Below are 12,858 nucleotides of genomic sequence, written 5' to 3' on the forward strand. Positions count from 1 at the left end.
CCAAGCCAAGCATTGCTGCGTACGAAAGAGGCATTTGAACAAGCAATACAGGATGATCTTGGAGGCGGGACACGGAGGCGGGAGAGTCCTCCAGCAGAGCGTTTACAGACCTGCCCTCGTTTCGTTTCAGTCCGGATCGATTGCTCCTTGCACTTGGCGAAGGTAAGACATACGTGTGCCACTTCCACGCCCTGCCTCATCCATACGGCCATACGGGCCATTACCGCACGTCGAGTGCATGCAGTGGCGCCTCGCCCAAGACAGCTGACTTGCTACCATGTCTCAGGGTAAACGCAGGGTAAAAGCAACTCTTGGAACTCCAGTCCAAGGTCATATTCACAACGACAGTGCACTGATCGAAGCTTGGGCACTTGTCAACAAGTCGACGGCAGCGGGCCGGGAAGCATGCGTCCAATCCCTTTCTAGCGGGGCCGGACGCTGTACCGCATGTGTGTCGACCCGATTGCCGTTGTATATTGTATTCCGCACCGCTTGCTGACTCGGCGTGAGCATGTCAAACAATGCGGGCTGCAAACCAATGCAAAAACAGCCCTCCATCGTCCCATCAAGGAGTCAGCAGGCTTTCGTCAACGCCGATAGCAGAATTCACCCAAACGACCAACCATACACGGCCAAAACACACGGCACGTTTCGAACCCGAAACACAGGCTACGCGCTACGCGCCGCGTCCTCAATCTGGACTCTGTATTCCTCGTGTTGCGTAGGCGCGTAGCCACAAAACCAATCATGCGCTGTCGGCGTAGAGCATTGCTACCCAAATCCTGGCATCCCCGAGTGTACACAGGATGATCCTGACTAGAAGTGTCTGGGGATTGGCAGCTGCGACTGCAAGCGCTCCTCAGTCTCCTCAAAAGGTCACAGCGCGGGAGGCCCGGCACATGTGCCCAAGACGCCTCGGCAGTTCCTCCGCCGAAGCGCTTCCCAAGCAGGGGCGCCTGCTGCCACAACCAAGCAAGCTCGGCAGCGCTCCTCGAGGCGTTACCGCCCGGCAGCTATGCAGCAGGAGACGAGCAGTGCTTGCACACACCCTTATTGCCCTACCCACGAACTGCTACGAACTGCTCATGCAAAATATGGGCCTTGACGGCCGCTGCCTGAGGCCCCCACATACCTCGCCCTGAGGCCGAAACCAGATACGCAGTCATAAGTGTGGCCAAAATGACAGCCTCAGTGCGTGCCGTTAGGGTGCGTAGACGGCAGCGACGTCTGCCGCGGCAGGCCGTGTTGCTGCTGCGCCGCCGCCTCGGCCGCTACCTCGTCCTGCGCGGCCCTCATGGCTGCTATGAGCTCGTGAATCGACACGCCCTTCAGCGAGCTGCCACCCACGCTGCCGCCCTCCTCGCCGGCCGGTGTGTGGTAGCCCGACTTCGTCGCAACACCCGCGCCCATGCCCGCGCCTGTGCTGCGCGCAGCGCCACCGTTCGCAAGCCCCGTGGTGGACGAGCGCCGCATCTCTGCGGACGCGGCAGGCTGCACAGGCAGTGCTGGCTGCGCTGGCGCTGCCGGCTGCGACACCGGCGGAGGCTGCGATGGCAGCGGCGGCTTGCCGCTGGGGTCCGAGAGGCGCCCGCTTGAAGACGGCGGGAGTGGCGGCGACGCTGCCGCTGGCGTCGACACCGCGGCGGCATACGAAGGCGCCAGAGGCGGCAGGGGCGGTGGAGCCGCCACCGCCGCTGCCGGAGGCGCGGGCACCGCGTCCGGCGACAACGCGGCCACTGCGGCAGCGGCGACAGAGGAACTGCCACCGGGAGATCGGAGGCCGCCATTGCGCGAGATCTCCTCGCGGATCTTAGCCGCAATGTCCTGCGCCTCCACCGCCGACAGCGACAGGTCCTCCATCATTTCGTTGGCGATGCACTCCGCCGTGTCCTCCCCCATGTCAAACTGGAACTCAATGGTCTTGCAGTGCCCTGCAGGGAGACCGGTGCCAGGGGCCCCACAGTAAGCATACAGGACTGACAGCAACCCATGCCTTGACCACGTTATTGCAGACCGCATCACCGTGCGTCTCTACAAGGCTTACTCTCAATCCTTTCCCACCAACCGCCCAGCCCAGGTTCCCACTCGATACCGAATCAGCTACGCTGCCCCGCCCCGCACAAGCATGCCCGGCCGCACCTGCCGGCTCCGTGAACCGCAGCTGGAAGCTCAGCTTCGACTCCTCCACCTGCTTGCAGTGCAGGTTGATTTCCCGCGGCCACACCATGCTGCCCAGCTCCTCCTCGCAGTTGCCGTCACCGTGCCCGCCCGTGTCGCCCTCCGCCGCCGCCAGCGCTGACGTGGACAGCTCGCCTTGCAGCCCGTCGCCCGCTTGCCCGGCCGTGCCGGCGCTGTAGGCGGACGCCACGGAGCCCTGCGGTGCCATGCTGCTGCCGCCGCCGCTGCCCACCCCCTGCAGGTTGGCCAACGAGCCGCCGTTGTGGGCCCCGATCAGCAGCTCCTGTAGGTGCGGCGAACGCAGGTCCTGCTGCGAAGCTGACTCGGGCAGCGGCACGCCGTGCGGCAGGTACTCGGGCGTAGGGATGAGGTGGTGCTGCCCCGCCGCCGCCGCAGCAGCAGCAGCTGCGGCCGCGTCGGAGGGCATGCCCTGCAGCCCCGGCGACGGCGCCCGCATCGGCCCGCCGGAGGGCAGCCCAGGCGACGGCGCCCGCGCCATGGGTAGGCCGGGCGAGGGTGCCCGCATCGGCGCCTCCGCCTCGCCCCCGTCCGCAAAGCTCCCGGCCCTCGTCACTTGCCCGTTCCCAGCGGCAGCAGCGGCAGCAGCCTGCGGCGACGACCCCACCGCCGGTCGCGCCGCCGGCTGCTCCTCGTCCGACCCCACCTCTGGGGTCACGTTCCCCACTGGCGTGGCCTCATCGGCCGTACCCACTGTCCGGTCCACCGGGACACGGTCCATGCCGCCGCAGCTGAGCTGCGCGCGGATGGACTCAAAAAAGGGGTGCTTCAGCAGCTGGCGCGCCTCCGGTCGCTGGTTGGGGTCGTGCTGGATGCAGACCTGGATGAACTCCCGAAGGTTCTGCCCCTCCACCTTGGATAGGCCGCCGGGGTGAATGCCCTGCGGGGTAATGCGGTGGTGATCGCGGCGTTAGGCCTACGCGCAACCACCTCTCCCTGTCGCTCATGTGTTTGCCATTTCTGATTGCTACCGTAGGCCCCCATCCCCATTGCCGAGCCAGCGCACCTGCGTGACCTTCTTGTAGATCTGCGCCGCGTTCTTGCACTCCGAGTATGGGTACTCCATGGTCGCCAGCTCCAGCAGGCACATGCTGTTGGGTGCAAACAATCAGAGGCGATGGCATTGAGTGCCCGTGCTGCTATGGCGGTTGTGCGGGCCCTAAGCCCCAGACCGCAGCTGCCCATCATCACTCAACGTGGCACATGCTCCCCTCCCCGCTTCCTTGCCCACCACTCGGCCACCCACCCGAACGAGTACACGTCCACCTTCTCGTCGTATTTCTCCTCATACAGCTCCTGTCAACGGAGGATGGACATGAACGCCCGGGGATTCAGCCGGCATTGCTTGCGAGGTTTCAAGCCTTCCTGCGCCAAGGATGGCACTCAGAACCGCCCCTCCGCCCGCAACCGTAGAAGTCCAGTTGCTTCACGCACCGGCGCCATGAACTCGGGCGTGCCCAGCACCGACTGCGGCGCCGTGAAGCCGCGGCATAGCGTCACCAGACCCAGGTCGCCAATTTTGATGACTCCCGAGGTTCCATTCACGAAGATGTTGTCGCATTTGAGGTCGCGATGGATGATGGGCGGATTGTGGCCGTGCAGGTACACCAGGCCTTGCAGGATCTGCCACGCCCAGCGCTTCAGCACTTGCTCATCGATATGCTTATGCTTTTTCCGATACCTGCAGACGAGGAAGAGCGAGAGGGTGCGAATGAGCTATCAGAATCTGACTGGCCGGGACTGGCGTGGCGTGCCAGGTAGGTACCCCAAGGTGCCAAAACCTTCAAGGCACCCTCCACAGTCCGCCGGCACTGCCACTCACTGCCGGAGCGTGCCGGACGTAAACAGCTCTGTGATGAAGTTGACCGTGTTGTTCTTGTTGTCGAGCCACGAGTCGTAGAAGGTCATAATCTGCGCAGGAATTTGACACACCAAAGGCCGCTTAGCTTACCCATGCGGTCCACAGACCCCAAAACCCCACCAAAGTATCAACTTCGCGCCACGCGGAGCAGCCAGGCCGCCGGGCTCACGTTCTTATGCTTGAGCTGCTTGAGCACACGAATTTCAGCCCACAGGCGCTCCCGCTCCGCGGGCGAGGACGCCAGATCGTTGACCTTGATCTGATTCCAGGCCACTTCGATGCCCTCCTCTGCAGGAGAAGCCACCGAGTTGTGGCAAATGTCCGCGCAGTCAGCAAAACCCTCACACGCCCCGTATGGGGGCCCTCTTGAGCCAAACACGATGTTGCTAGAATAACACATACGCCGACAACCGTCGGTATCAGGACTGCAACTGTCTGCCAAGGCGCCCATGGGCCCCGGAACCGCCCCCAGCTTGCCTTCGTCAAAAGCACGGAACACCGTCTTGAATGCACCACGTCCGAGCACCACATCATACTGCGCAATCGGGCCCGAGCGAGAAGGGAACCGGATATCGTAGCAACTTTACCAAGGCGCGTCAAGTGCAAAGCGGGAAGGTACCAGCGTTGTTTACCAAAAAATAGCAGATAATACCAGCAAAGAACGCCCGCGAGACGCACCCGCGAGTAGGTGGTGGTCCCGGTGCTGTATATCTCCACCGGTTGCAGCCCCTCGCCCTCCATCTTTGATAATGACGAAATAACTCCGGGCCGTGAAGGCTAACGGTGGGGCCCCGGTCTCAAGCCGCACATGAAGCGAATGCCCCAAAACGGGGCGCTGCTGTGGCGGCCAACGGTACCCTGTCTGGCTAGGCTGCTACCGAGCGACGAGTGAAAATATCAAAGCTATAGGGCCTTTAAATGGTGCCGCCCCGGTGAAGCCGAGTATTAACGCAATCGTGTTCGGGTCGGTTCTTTGGTTCAAAAGGAATAACGCGAGGTTGGGTGGGTAAGAAAAGAAATGACAAAGTGGTGGGGCGGGGTCGCTATTTAGCTTACTGTGCTCGTCTGCCGATGGGCAAAACACGCCGTGTCATTGTGGAAGCCCCCAGGCTGTCCTTACACCTCGGCCGCGCCAGTAAAGCAATGGCCACTTTCAACAACATGAAATATTCAACCAATCATACCTTCCCGTCACATGAATCTGAAGCCTTGGTGGCCGCACCCCGCGCCTCTTGTACACGAAGCTGGGCCGCGGTAGGTGTCTCGCTCGGACTCGAAATAGGAAGCTGGAACGTAAACGGTCAGGCCCGGCAGGATCGCTTCGACGACACCCTGCTTTTAGAGCCTCTTGGTGCGCGTGTCGAGCCCCGTCACGCGTGCGCCGTCGCGTTGACCAGCGCAGCACGCTGCGCTGTCTCGGCACTAATTCGGCCGAGCTCGCTCCTCGTCACAGCTCCCCGCCGCCAAGATTGTTTCTGCCCGCCAACGCCAGTGCCAACGCCGACCGCACTCCATCTCTAGACTCCTGCGCAAACCTCCCCAACTACAAGAAGTGCCGTTGCACGTTGCCGCCGCTGAACTTGTTTCCCAAGGCAGTTGCGCTTTTGAGAATTTCGTTGCCCGACTTGGCGCGCGGCTTGAGGTCCAAATCCCGGTCCCGGTCGAACGGCCGCCACGGCCAGTCGCCCTCCTCATCATCGCCCTCGCCGCCCTTGCCCGCTGCTTTGCCGTCCGCCAGCTTCTGCTTCTTTGCGGCCTTGGCTGCCTTTCGCGCCGCCTTGGCTTCCGCCTTGGCTTTCTCCTGAGCGTGGCAGAGCAGCGAAGACAGGAAGTGAGCACATATGGTTGCAGAACACAGGGCTGAATCGAAGTTAGCCTTCCAGCGCGCCCGGCTAGTGCTTCGCCTCAATCATTGCACGGGACACATGCATCGCACTCGAGGGCCGCTATCCCAAATAAGCCAGGCACACCCATGCTGTATCGCGCGCTTGTATTCGCACCTGCATCTCCTGGTGCACCTCCATCAGGCTCTTCTGCCGGTTGCCCGCGGCATTGAAAGCATCCACGGCCGCAGCCGCTGCAGCGGACCGCCCGGCAACCGGCCCAGCACTGGGCCCGGTGATTGCTCCCCCATCAGCGCCCGCAGCAGGGAGGGCGCGGACATAGGCGTCGCTTGCCGCCGCCAGTAACGCCTGCACGCCGAGCAACAGTTACAGAACATCAATATCGCGCTCAGGCTGCCAGCTAGGAATAATGCGCATGAACCCGGCCCTGAGCGTCGCGAGGTGGGGCCTCCCCAGACGCGGCCCACCTGCGCCTCCTTGGCTTTGCGCTGCTCGGGCGTGTCGGTCCAGCCGCTGGTGTCGCCACGCCCGGTCTTGCCGCGCTGGTTGAAGGCTCGCACGCTGGTCTGGCTGACCTGGCCGCCGCCAATGCGCGCCGACAGCTCGGGAGGCAGCTCCGTCATCCACGTCTCGCGCTCAGGACCCATGGGCCCGCTGGGGCCTGCACGGCAAGGCGTACAACACGCGTGTCAAGCAGCCTGCACGGCCACCCCAAGCATGGTCCGTCGACCTTACAGAACCCTCGGGCCTCTCCTGTGCCTCTCCGCCATGCGACCATGCCGTCCGTCCTGTGCCGTGACCTGCCACCTGGCCTAGCCCTGCCTCCTCGCCTACCTGCCACTAGCACCTCCTCGCCGCGCGCCACCCGCCACTGCCGCTCGCGCTCTTGCGCCGCCGCCGCCGCCTCCGCCTTCTTGCGAAGCTCCAGGTCCGCACGCCGCTCGTCCAACGCGGAGCGCAGCCCCGAGTCTTGTAGCACCTTGGCCGCCGTGGCCACCGCTTGGAAGGCCTGGTCAGCGCGCGATTTGCCAAGCAACAACGTATTAGATGTATGCAAACGCCAACAATCATATCGTACAGGAAATGTACAGGTGGCACCACGGCACGACAGTATAATTTACTCGAGGCTTATGGGACTACCTGCCCTCACACCGTGATGGCAATCCCAAGCCAGTGCTAGTGCGCCCCTGGTGCGCACCAAAGCAGCCACCCACCTCATGCGCCATGGCGTGTCCGCACTTGTCGGGGTGGATAAGCAGCGACAGCCGCATGTAGCGCTTCTTCACCTCGCCCGGCGCGGCGGTGGCGGCCACACCCAGCACGGCGTAGGCGTCGATGTGGGTCGGGTCCGCCGCTGCTGCCAGCAGGCTGCTGCCGCCGGGCGGCGCCTTGACAGAGGCGGCGTGCTCCCGCAGCACCTGAGCCCGCGGGTTCATGCAAAGAACACAAGAACAACACACATCAGAGGGGGATCCCGGTAAGCAGTGCCACATCATCTCCAGCCTGAGCACACCAGCATTCATGCAAGGAAGCAAGCCCGAGGCTGCAGCCTTGGACTTAAACCCCAAAGCTCCGAGCCTTAACCCCCAACCCCGCTCCCCCAACCCGTCCCCACCTTGATGATGCGCACCACCTCCGCCTTGCGGTCGTCCTGCGGCGCCGCGTCCAGCTCCTCCACCATCTCCGGCGGCGGCGGCCCCACCAGGTCCCCATAGTCCTCCTCCTCGTCCCCCTCCACGCCCCCAGCCGCCAGCGCCTCCGCAGCTGCCGCCGCCGCCTCCAGCAGCTCCCGCGGCGGCATGGCCGGGCCAGCCACACGCCGCTTGGCCGGCCCCGGCGCCGGGCCTGGCGGCTCCCCACTTGCGTCAGCGGCGGGCTCTTCTTCTTTTACTGCTGGGCTGGGGGCTGCTTCTGGTGCTGCCGCCTCATCCGGCCCATCCTCAGACTTCATTCTCCCCGGCGGCGGCATGGCAGGACCCGCCACGCGCACGCTGGGACCTGCCTGGCCGCGCTCCTCATCGTCGTCCTCGTCATCCGGCCCCACTGCCTCCACCTTCCCATCCTCGTCGTCATCTGCGGCCGGCTCCCGCTTCAGGGGACCTGCTGGCCCTAAGGATGGCCCCACCACTGGCCTCGGCCGCTGCTCACGCTCCTCCTCTTTTGGCGGCACTGGCTGCTGCTTCCCCTGGTCACCCGCAGGCCGTGCGTCCCGTCCTGCCTCAGGCGCAGGCGCAGGGGCCGGCGGCGGCGCAGGTGCAGGCGCGGGCCGCGGGCGCGGCGGCTCGTCGAACACAAATCCCACCACAGGCAGGATCCGCTCATTGCGGTTGATGAGGCCGAAGATGCCCTACGCATTGGGCAGGGCGCGAGTTGCTAGGGCGTTAGGTGAGGAGGCATTGCACGCTAACGCTCAAGCGCTATCAAGCCAGCCTACTGCTGCCCCGTCCTAGCCAGATTTCCTCAAGTAGCCATTAGTTGCGATGTATCTCTGTGTCCTATAAACAGCCAGGTGTGCTAGTTGTGAGGCGCCGCACCTTGTCATTCCTGCGCAGCCGCAGCAGCTCAAGCAGCTGCGCCAGGTGGCCCTTCAGCACCGGGTCCGGCACCCCAGATATGTTGGCGGCCTCGCCCTGGTCGACTCGCCACAGCATCTGCAAAGGGATACAGGCTCGTAGAGTAAGGAAGCGGGGCGGAACTGAGCGGAGGCAGATGGGGCCCAAGGGGCGGCCCGACCGAGGCGGATCGACACGCGGAGGCCCAAACGGCAAATCCGTGCCAAACCCCGCTTCTGGGCTGCGTGCCAGAGTGCTCCAAACGCCCCAGGAGAGTTGTGGAACCACACTGACAAGCTGCATGGTTTAGGGCCGGGAAATCCACACAGCTGCATTGACCTTACCTCCCGCAGCTCCTTGCGGACCGCCGGGTACTCGGAGAGGACGTCGCGCAGCTTGACGACTGCAGCTCGCTCACGCCGTAGCTGCTGCTCCGCCCCCTCAACATCATCTGTTCATTGGGAGCGTAATTTAGCCATAAGGCAAATGTCCAGTCAAATGCACACGGCGGAGGCGCGAATGTGCATCCCTGACTCGCGAGTCGATTAAGCTCTTCCATATTGCTCACCATCGCTATCTGAGCTGCTCGAACTGGAGCGCCTGCGATGCCTTTCCTTCTTATGCTTGTCCTTCTTTTCCTTCTTGTCCTTCTTGCCTTTCTTGTCTTTCTCTCTCTTTTCCTTCTTGCTTCCCATTGTTACAAGTGACTCGGTACTTAAAGATATTGTGTTTGCTCTCAGATGACTTTCGGCCGAAGTGGCATGTCGGGCCTACACGACCATCCTCCCCCCCCCCCCGATCCTTGCGCCACACCCACCGGCCCCCCGCTCTCCAACTCCGCCACATGCCCTTATTGCGGATCACCAGTGATCTCAATGACCCCTAATTCATACTAACGCACAAACAAAATTGAAGCTCTCCTCTCATTTCTCAGACTGTTGCAGCCTGCTCAGGGCAGCCATCAAAAACGCAACGCTGACTACGCGCACCCATTTGCCAACTCCCGATCCCCCCGTCCCATGCCGCCCTCACGCCACGCCGCTGGCGGCCTTGCTTCCCTCCACCGCCGCGCCACTGCCGCTGCCGCTCCCGCTGCCAAGCCACGTGGATACCTCGATGCCGTCGTCCACGTCATCCCGCCACTCCAGCTTGCAGGCGATGAGCTCACTGCGGTACTTGCCGCCGCTGCCGCCGCGCACGTACTCAAGGTAAGGTTTGAGGCCGCCCTGCGCGAACACGCCCGCGTTGTCGGCCACCACCAGCGCACCTGTACATGAGGTGTATGGACACGGGAGGCCGGGCCGGCCACAGGGCGCAAGGGGTTAGGCAGGGGGCCGCGGGGTGTGGGCGCGGCCGCGGGGAGCGCGTCAGTAGGGTTGTTAGGGACGGGGCCGAGGGTCCGCCGATGCCAGGGGGGGATGGAGGCAGACGAAACGTGGGTGCCGCCCGGACCGGGCCTGGGGCGATAGGCTCGCTTCCTGTCCCAACCTCCACGCAGTCCCCTGCACGCCGGTGCCCCAGCATAGCTAGCAACGGCAGTGCCACCCGCCGCCATCCACGCATCCCAGGCATGCAATCATGTCAAGTTCTGGGCGTCACCGTACCCTCCCTTTCAACCAAGGCTCAAGGGCTTCCAACATAAAGGGTAAGGCTAAGTCTCCTTCGCGCTCTGTGGGCTGGTGCTGGGTCTTGGTTTACTTGAGATTGGAATAAACTAACACACACACACACACACGCACACACACACACACACACACACACACACACACACACACACACACACACACACACACACACACACACACACACACACGCACACCGTACACGTGGCGACGCCGCGACCCACCCGGCGCCAGGAAGGGCTCTGCGGCCCTGAGGTAGTCCAGGTACTCCTTGGGCGTGCCGTCCAGGAACAGCAGGTCGATGCAGCCGGGGCCGCCCGCGCGCTGCAGCACACCCGCCAGCTTCTCGCGCGCATCGCCCCACTCCACAGACACCTGTGGGGTGCGGTGTGGGCGCGCCGGTTGGCCACGGCGTGGCAGGCAAGGGCTACTCGGTAGGGGAGGACTGATGCTTGGTCACGCATGCGAGCTGTTGAATGATCCCCCGCGCACACACGCGGAGGCGCTGCGGGCTTCTGCTGAGTCAGTGCCACCACCGTTCCCGCCCCTGTGCACCCAGGCCTCGTAATGCAGCCAGCACTACATCGTGCCACCCACCCGCTCGCCGGCCCATCCGCTCGCCGGCCCACCCGCCCATCCACTCGCCCGCCCGCCCCACTCACCCGGTCTCCCACTCGGCTGCTGACGCCCTGGTTCTTCTCGCCCTGGCTGGCCTGCCACATGAAGCGCTTGGCCGCCAGCGCCCAGCTCAGGTCCTTCTCGAACGTCACGATGCGGCCGCCGGGCGGCAGCGCCTGAGCCATCAGTAACGCGCTGTAGCCTGCGGGTGTAGGGGGAGTTACATTCTGATTCACTAGGGCGTGAGAGTAGGTGAGAGAGCAGGAGGTGTATGTGTGTGAGCGGCACCGGGCTCATCCGGCGGGGCACGTGGGAGAGCACCAGGACAACACGCGTGTGCGAGCAAGGGAGGAGGACAGCGGTGCACCCGGCTCACTCACCCGCCATGGTGCCCACCTCCACCACCAGCCGCGGCGCCTTGTCCGCCACGAGCTGCTGCAGCAGCGCGCCCTTGTCCGGACCCACGAACGGCATGCCGTCGCGCTTGCCCCACCGCTCCAGCCGCCGAACAATCCAGTCGTCGTTCACCTCCTGCGCGTCAGGTGCGGGCGGTGCAACTCAGCTCACGTCAAGGCGGTGGGAACGTCAGCTGGCATGGGCTAATGGTTCCTTGCAATATAGACAGTGTTCTGAGCGGCTAGATGGATGAACGGGCGTGCACACGCCAGATTCATAGCGCGCCAGCGGGTAGCGCCAATGTCAGCGGCCGGCACCAAGCGAACGGGCGGGCATGCCACCACGTGTGCCCCGCAAGTGTATGCTTCCCCCTCTGTGTGCTTCCCCCTTTGCGTGCTCCCCTTGCATTCTCGCCGCGCTGGCTGACTGCCGGACCGACCTTAAGTCGGGACATCTTCTCGCCCTGGTCGTTCACAAACACCTCCCGGTCGCCGAAAGCGATCTGGGCCTCGCGGATCTCGCGCCGCCGCTCCACGCGCACCGCGGCTGCATGCGGCGGCGGTGATTGGGGGCATGGTGGTTACAGCAGGGCAAAGCTTTGGGAGTGCGGTTGGCGTAACGCTGCATGTTGCAGTGTTGGACACCGCTGTATACGTGCACACCGGCTTGCGGATAAAGTTCCGTAGCCACCAGGCGCAACGTACGCAGGGGTTCAAGACTGCGAGCGACCGCATGATTGCAAAACACCAGCACGTGCGTGAAACTACGCGGGCGCGTGAAAACGTACCCTGCTTCTGGTCGTATATGAACAGGCCGGTGAAGGTGGCGAGGCCGATGATGTTGACGATCAGATCGCGAGCAGTCGTGCCCTCAGCGAGCTCCAGAGCAGGGCTCTGTGTGTGTGTGCAGCAATAATGTTGGGGCGGCGGTTAAGTCAAAGCATGTCCGCAACAGTCCGCCGGGAGTGTGCCGTGCCTTCCCGTGCGAAATGCATCACTGGCCCCATTGCCCCACCACCCCAGGCACACCTGTATAAGCTGCACGGCTGTGATAAGGGACGCGATGAGGCAGGACGCCGCAGAGCCTCCGAAGAAGGCCAGGCGCAGTGGCCGCGGCAGGAAGTACTCGAGGAAGTTCTTGGGGTCACGCAGCTCATCCTCCATCGCGCGCCGCTTCGCAAGCTCCTCGTCTGTAAGAGAGAGGAATGGAACAGCGAGGTCCGTGGATGTGCTCAGGGGGTGTTGGTGGAGCGAGGGGCCGTTGGGGATAGCAGCACCGCCGCAGCACAGCGCGTTCAGAGCGCTTCAGGAGACGTGAGCCACACGCGTGGCCCGCGACCAACCGCCGACCCCTGGTTATGCCGATGAGTATTTATATCAAGCAAAGCGGGAAGAAAGCATATGGGCCGGATTCCCGCGTCTATTCGGTGCTGCAAGCATGGCCTCCTACCGAGTTCGCCATCGCCCCGTTTGGCTGGTAAAGCGACTTGACGGCTTGAACATTTGTTGCTAGGTGACAATGACTTGAAGGGAGTGCATGCAAGCAGGGCTCGGCGGTTCTTACAGGGCACTCGGTTGGCAGTTCGGTGCGCTAGCGCCCGCATGTTGCCCAGCGATTGCAATAGATAAGTAACACACGATACAATTTACAGCGTCTCTAGTCCCGTAGGTCGCCCCAAACTCCGCCGTGGATCCAATGCGGCATCAAGGTTGGGTTTGAGGGCTGGTCGGGGAGCGGTGCCAGCGGCTGCTGGAGAGGTACGGTGCACT

At 63.5% G+C, this 12,858-nt stretch overlaps 3 protein-coding genes across 3 annotated transcripts; all 3 read right to left on the reverse strand.

Moving 5' to 3' along the window:
* Positions 1 to 90: 90 nt before the first annotated feature.
* On the reverse strand, positions 91 to 5,051 carry CHLRE_01g040200v5 (uncharacterized protein). Its single transcript, XM_043058781.1, has 9 exons — positions 4,736 to 5,051; positions 4,535 to 4,592; positions 4,227 to 4,345; positions 4,019 to 4,107; positions 3,631 to 3,877; positions 3,443 to 3,492; positions 3,203 to 3,287; positions 2,140 to 3,076; positions 91 to 1,931 (listed from the first exon to the last, which is right to left on the reverse strand). The coding sequence occupies exons 1-9, from the start codon at positions 4,796 to 4,798 to the stop codon at positions 1,189 to 1,191; spliced, it is 2,391 nt and encodes a 796-aa protein (XP_042928695.1). The 5' UTR covers positions 4,799 to 5,051; the 3' UTR covers positions 91 to 1,188.
* Positions 5,052 to 5,097: 46 nt separating this feature from the next.
* CHLRE_01g040250v5 (uncharacterized protein) lies at positions 5,098 to 9,193 on the reverse strand. The gene is made up of 9 exons (XM_043058782.1): positions 9,022 to 9,193; positions 8,798 to 8,904; positions 8,436 to 8,552; positions 7,517 to 8,248; positions 7,116 to 7,319; positions 6,736 to 6,910; positions 6,369 to 6,562; positions 6,058 to 6,249; positions 5,098 to 5,858 (listed from the first exon to the last, which is right to left on the reverse strand). The coding sequence occupies exons 1-9, from the start codon at positions 9,146 to 9,148 to the stop codon at positions 5,601 to 5,603; spliced, it is 2,106 nt and encodes a 701-aa protein (XP_042928696.1). The 5' UTR covers positions 9,149 to 9,193; the 3' UTR covers positions 5,098 to 5,600.
* Positions 9,194 to 9,247: 54 nt separating this feature from the next.
* On the reverse strand, positions 9,248 to 12,713 carry CHLRE_01g040300v5 (uncharacterized protein). The gene is made up of 8 exons (XM_043058783.1): positions 12,539 to 12,713; positions 12,118 to 12,278; positions 11,877 to 11,982; positions 11,529 to 11,635; positions 11,074 to 11,224; positions 10,738 to 10,895; positions 10,300 to 10,450; positions 9,248 to 9,720 (listed from the first exon to the last, which is right to left on the reverse strand). The coding sequence occupies exons 2-8, from the start codon at positions 12,250 to 12,252 to the stop codon at positions 9,482 to 9,484; spliced, it is 1,047 nt and encodes a 348-aa protein (XP_042928697.1). The 5' UTR covers positions 12,253 to 12,278; positions 12,539 to 12,713; the 3' UTR covers positions 9,248 to 9,481.
* Positions 12,714 to 12,858: the final 145 nt, after the last annotated feature.

This window comes from Chlamydomonas reinhardtii, chromosome 1, assembly GCF_000002595.2.
Source record: "Chlamydomonas reinhardtii strain CC-503 cw92 mt+ chromosome 1, whole genome shotgun sequence".
Classification (NCBI taxonomy): domain Eukaryota; kingdom Viridiplantae; phylum Chlorophyta; class Chlorophyceae; order Chlamydomonadales; family Chlamydomonadaceae; genus Chlamydomonas; species Chlamydomonas reinhardtii.

Excerpts from the sequence above, each read along its gene's own strand:
- CHLRE_01g040200v5 (XM_043058781.1), bottom strand. The coding sequence starts at position 4,798 with ATGGAGGGCGAGGGGCTGCAACCGGTGGAGATATACAGCACCGGGACC. Across the intron at positions 3,288-3,442 it reads GTGGACGTGTACTCGTTCGG|CATGTGCCTGCTGGAGCTGG; the intron begins GTGGGTGGCCGA and ends TGCACCCAACAG. Across the intron at positions 1,932-2,139 it reads GCGGTTCACGGAGCCGGCAG|GGCACTGCAAGACCATTGAG; the intron begins GTGCGGCCGGGC and ends GTCTCCCTGCAG.
- CHLRE_01g040250v5 (XM_043058782.1), bottom strand. The coding sequence starts at position 9,148 with ATGGGAAGCAAGAAGGAAAAGAGAGAGAAAGACAAGAAAGGCAAGAAG. Across the intron at positions 8,249-8,435 it reads GGCTGCGCAGGAATGACAAG|GGCATCTTCGGCCTCATCAA; the intron begins GTGCGGCGCCTC and ends CCCAATGCGTAG. Across the intron at positions 6,250-6,368 it reads GCAAAGCCAAGGAGGCGCAG|GCGTTACTGGCGGCGGCAAG; the intron begins GTGGGCCGCGTC and ends CTCGGCGTGCAG.
- CHLRE_01g040300v5 (XM_043058783.1), bottom strand. The coding sequence starts at position 12,252 with ATGGAGGATGAGCTGCGTGACCCCAAGAACTTCCTCGAGTACTTCCTG. Across the intron at positions 11,636-11,876 it reads CATATACGACCAGAAGCAGG|CCGCGGTGCGCGTGGAGCGG; the intron begins GTACGTTTTCAC and ends CGCCGCATGCAG. Across the intron at positions 9,721-10,299 it reads AGAGCCCTTCCTGGCGCCGG|GTGCGCTGGTGGTGGCCGAC; the intron begins GTGGGTCGCGGC and ends CCTCATGTACAG.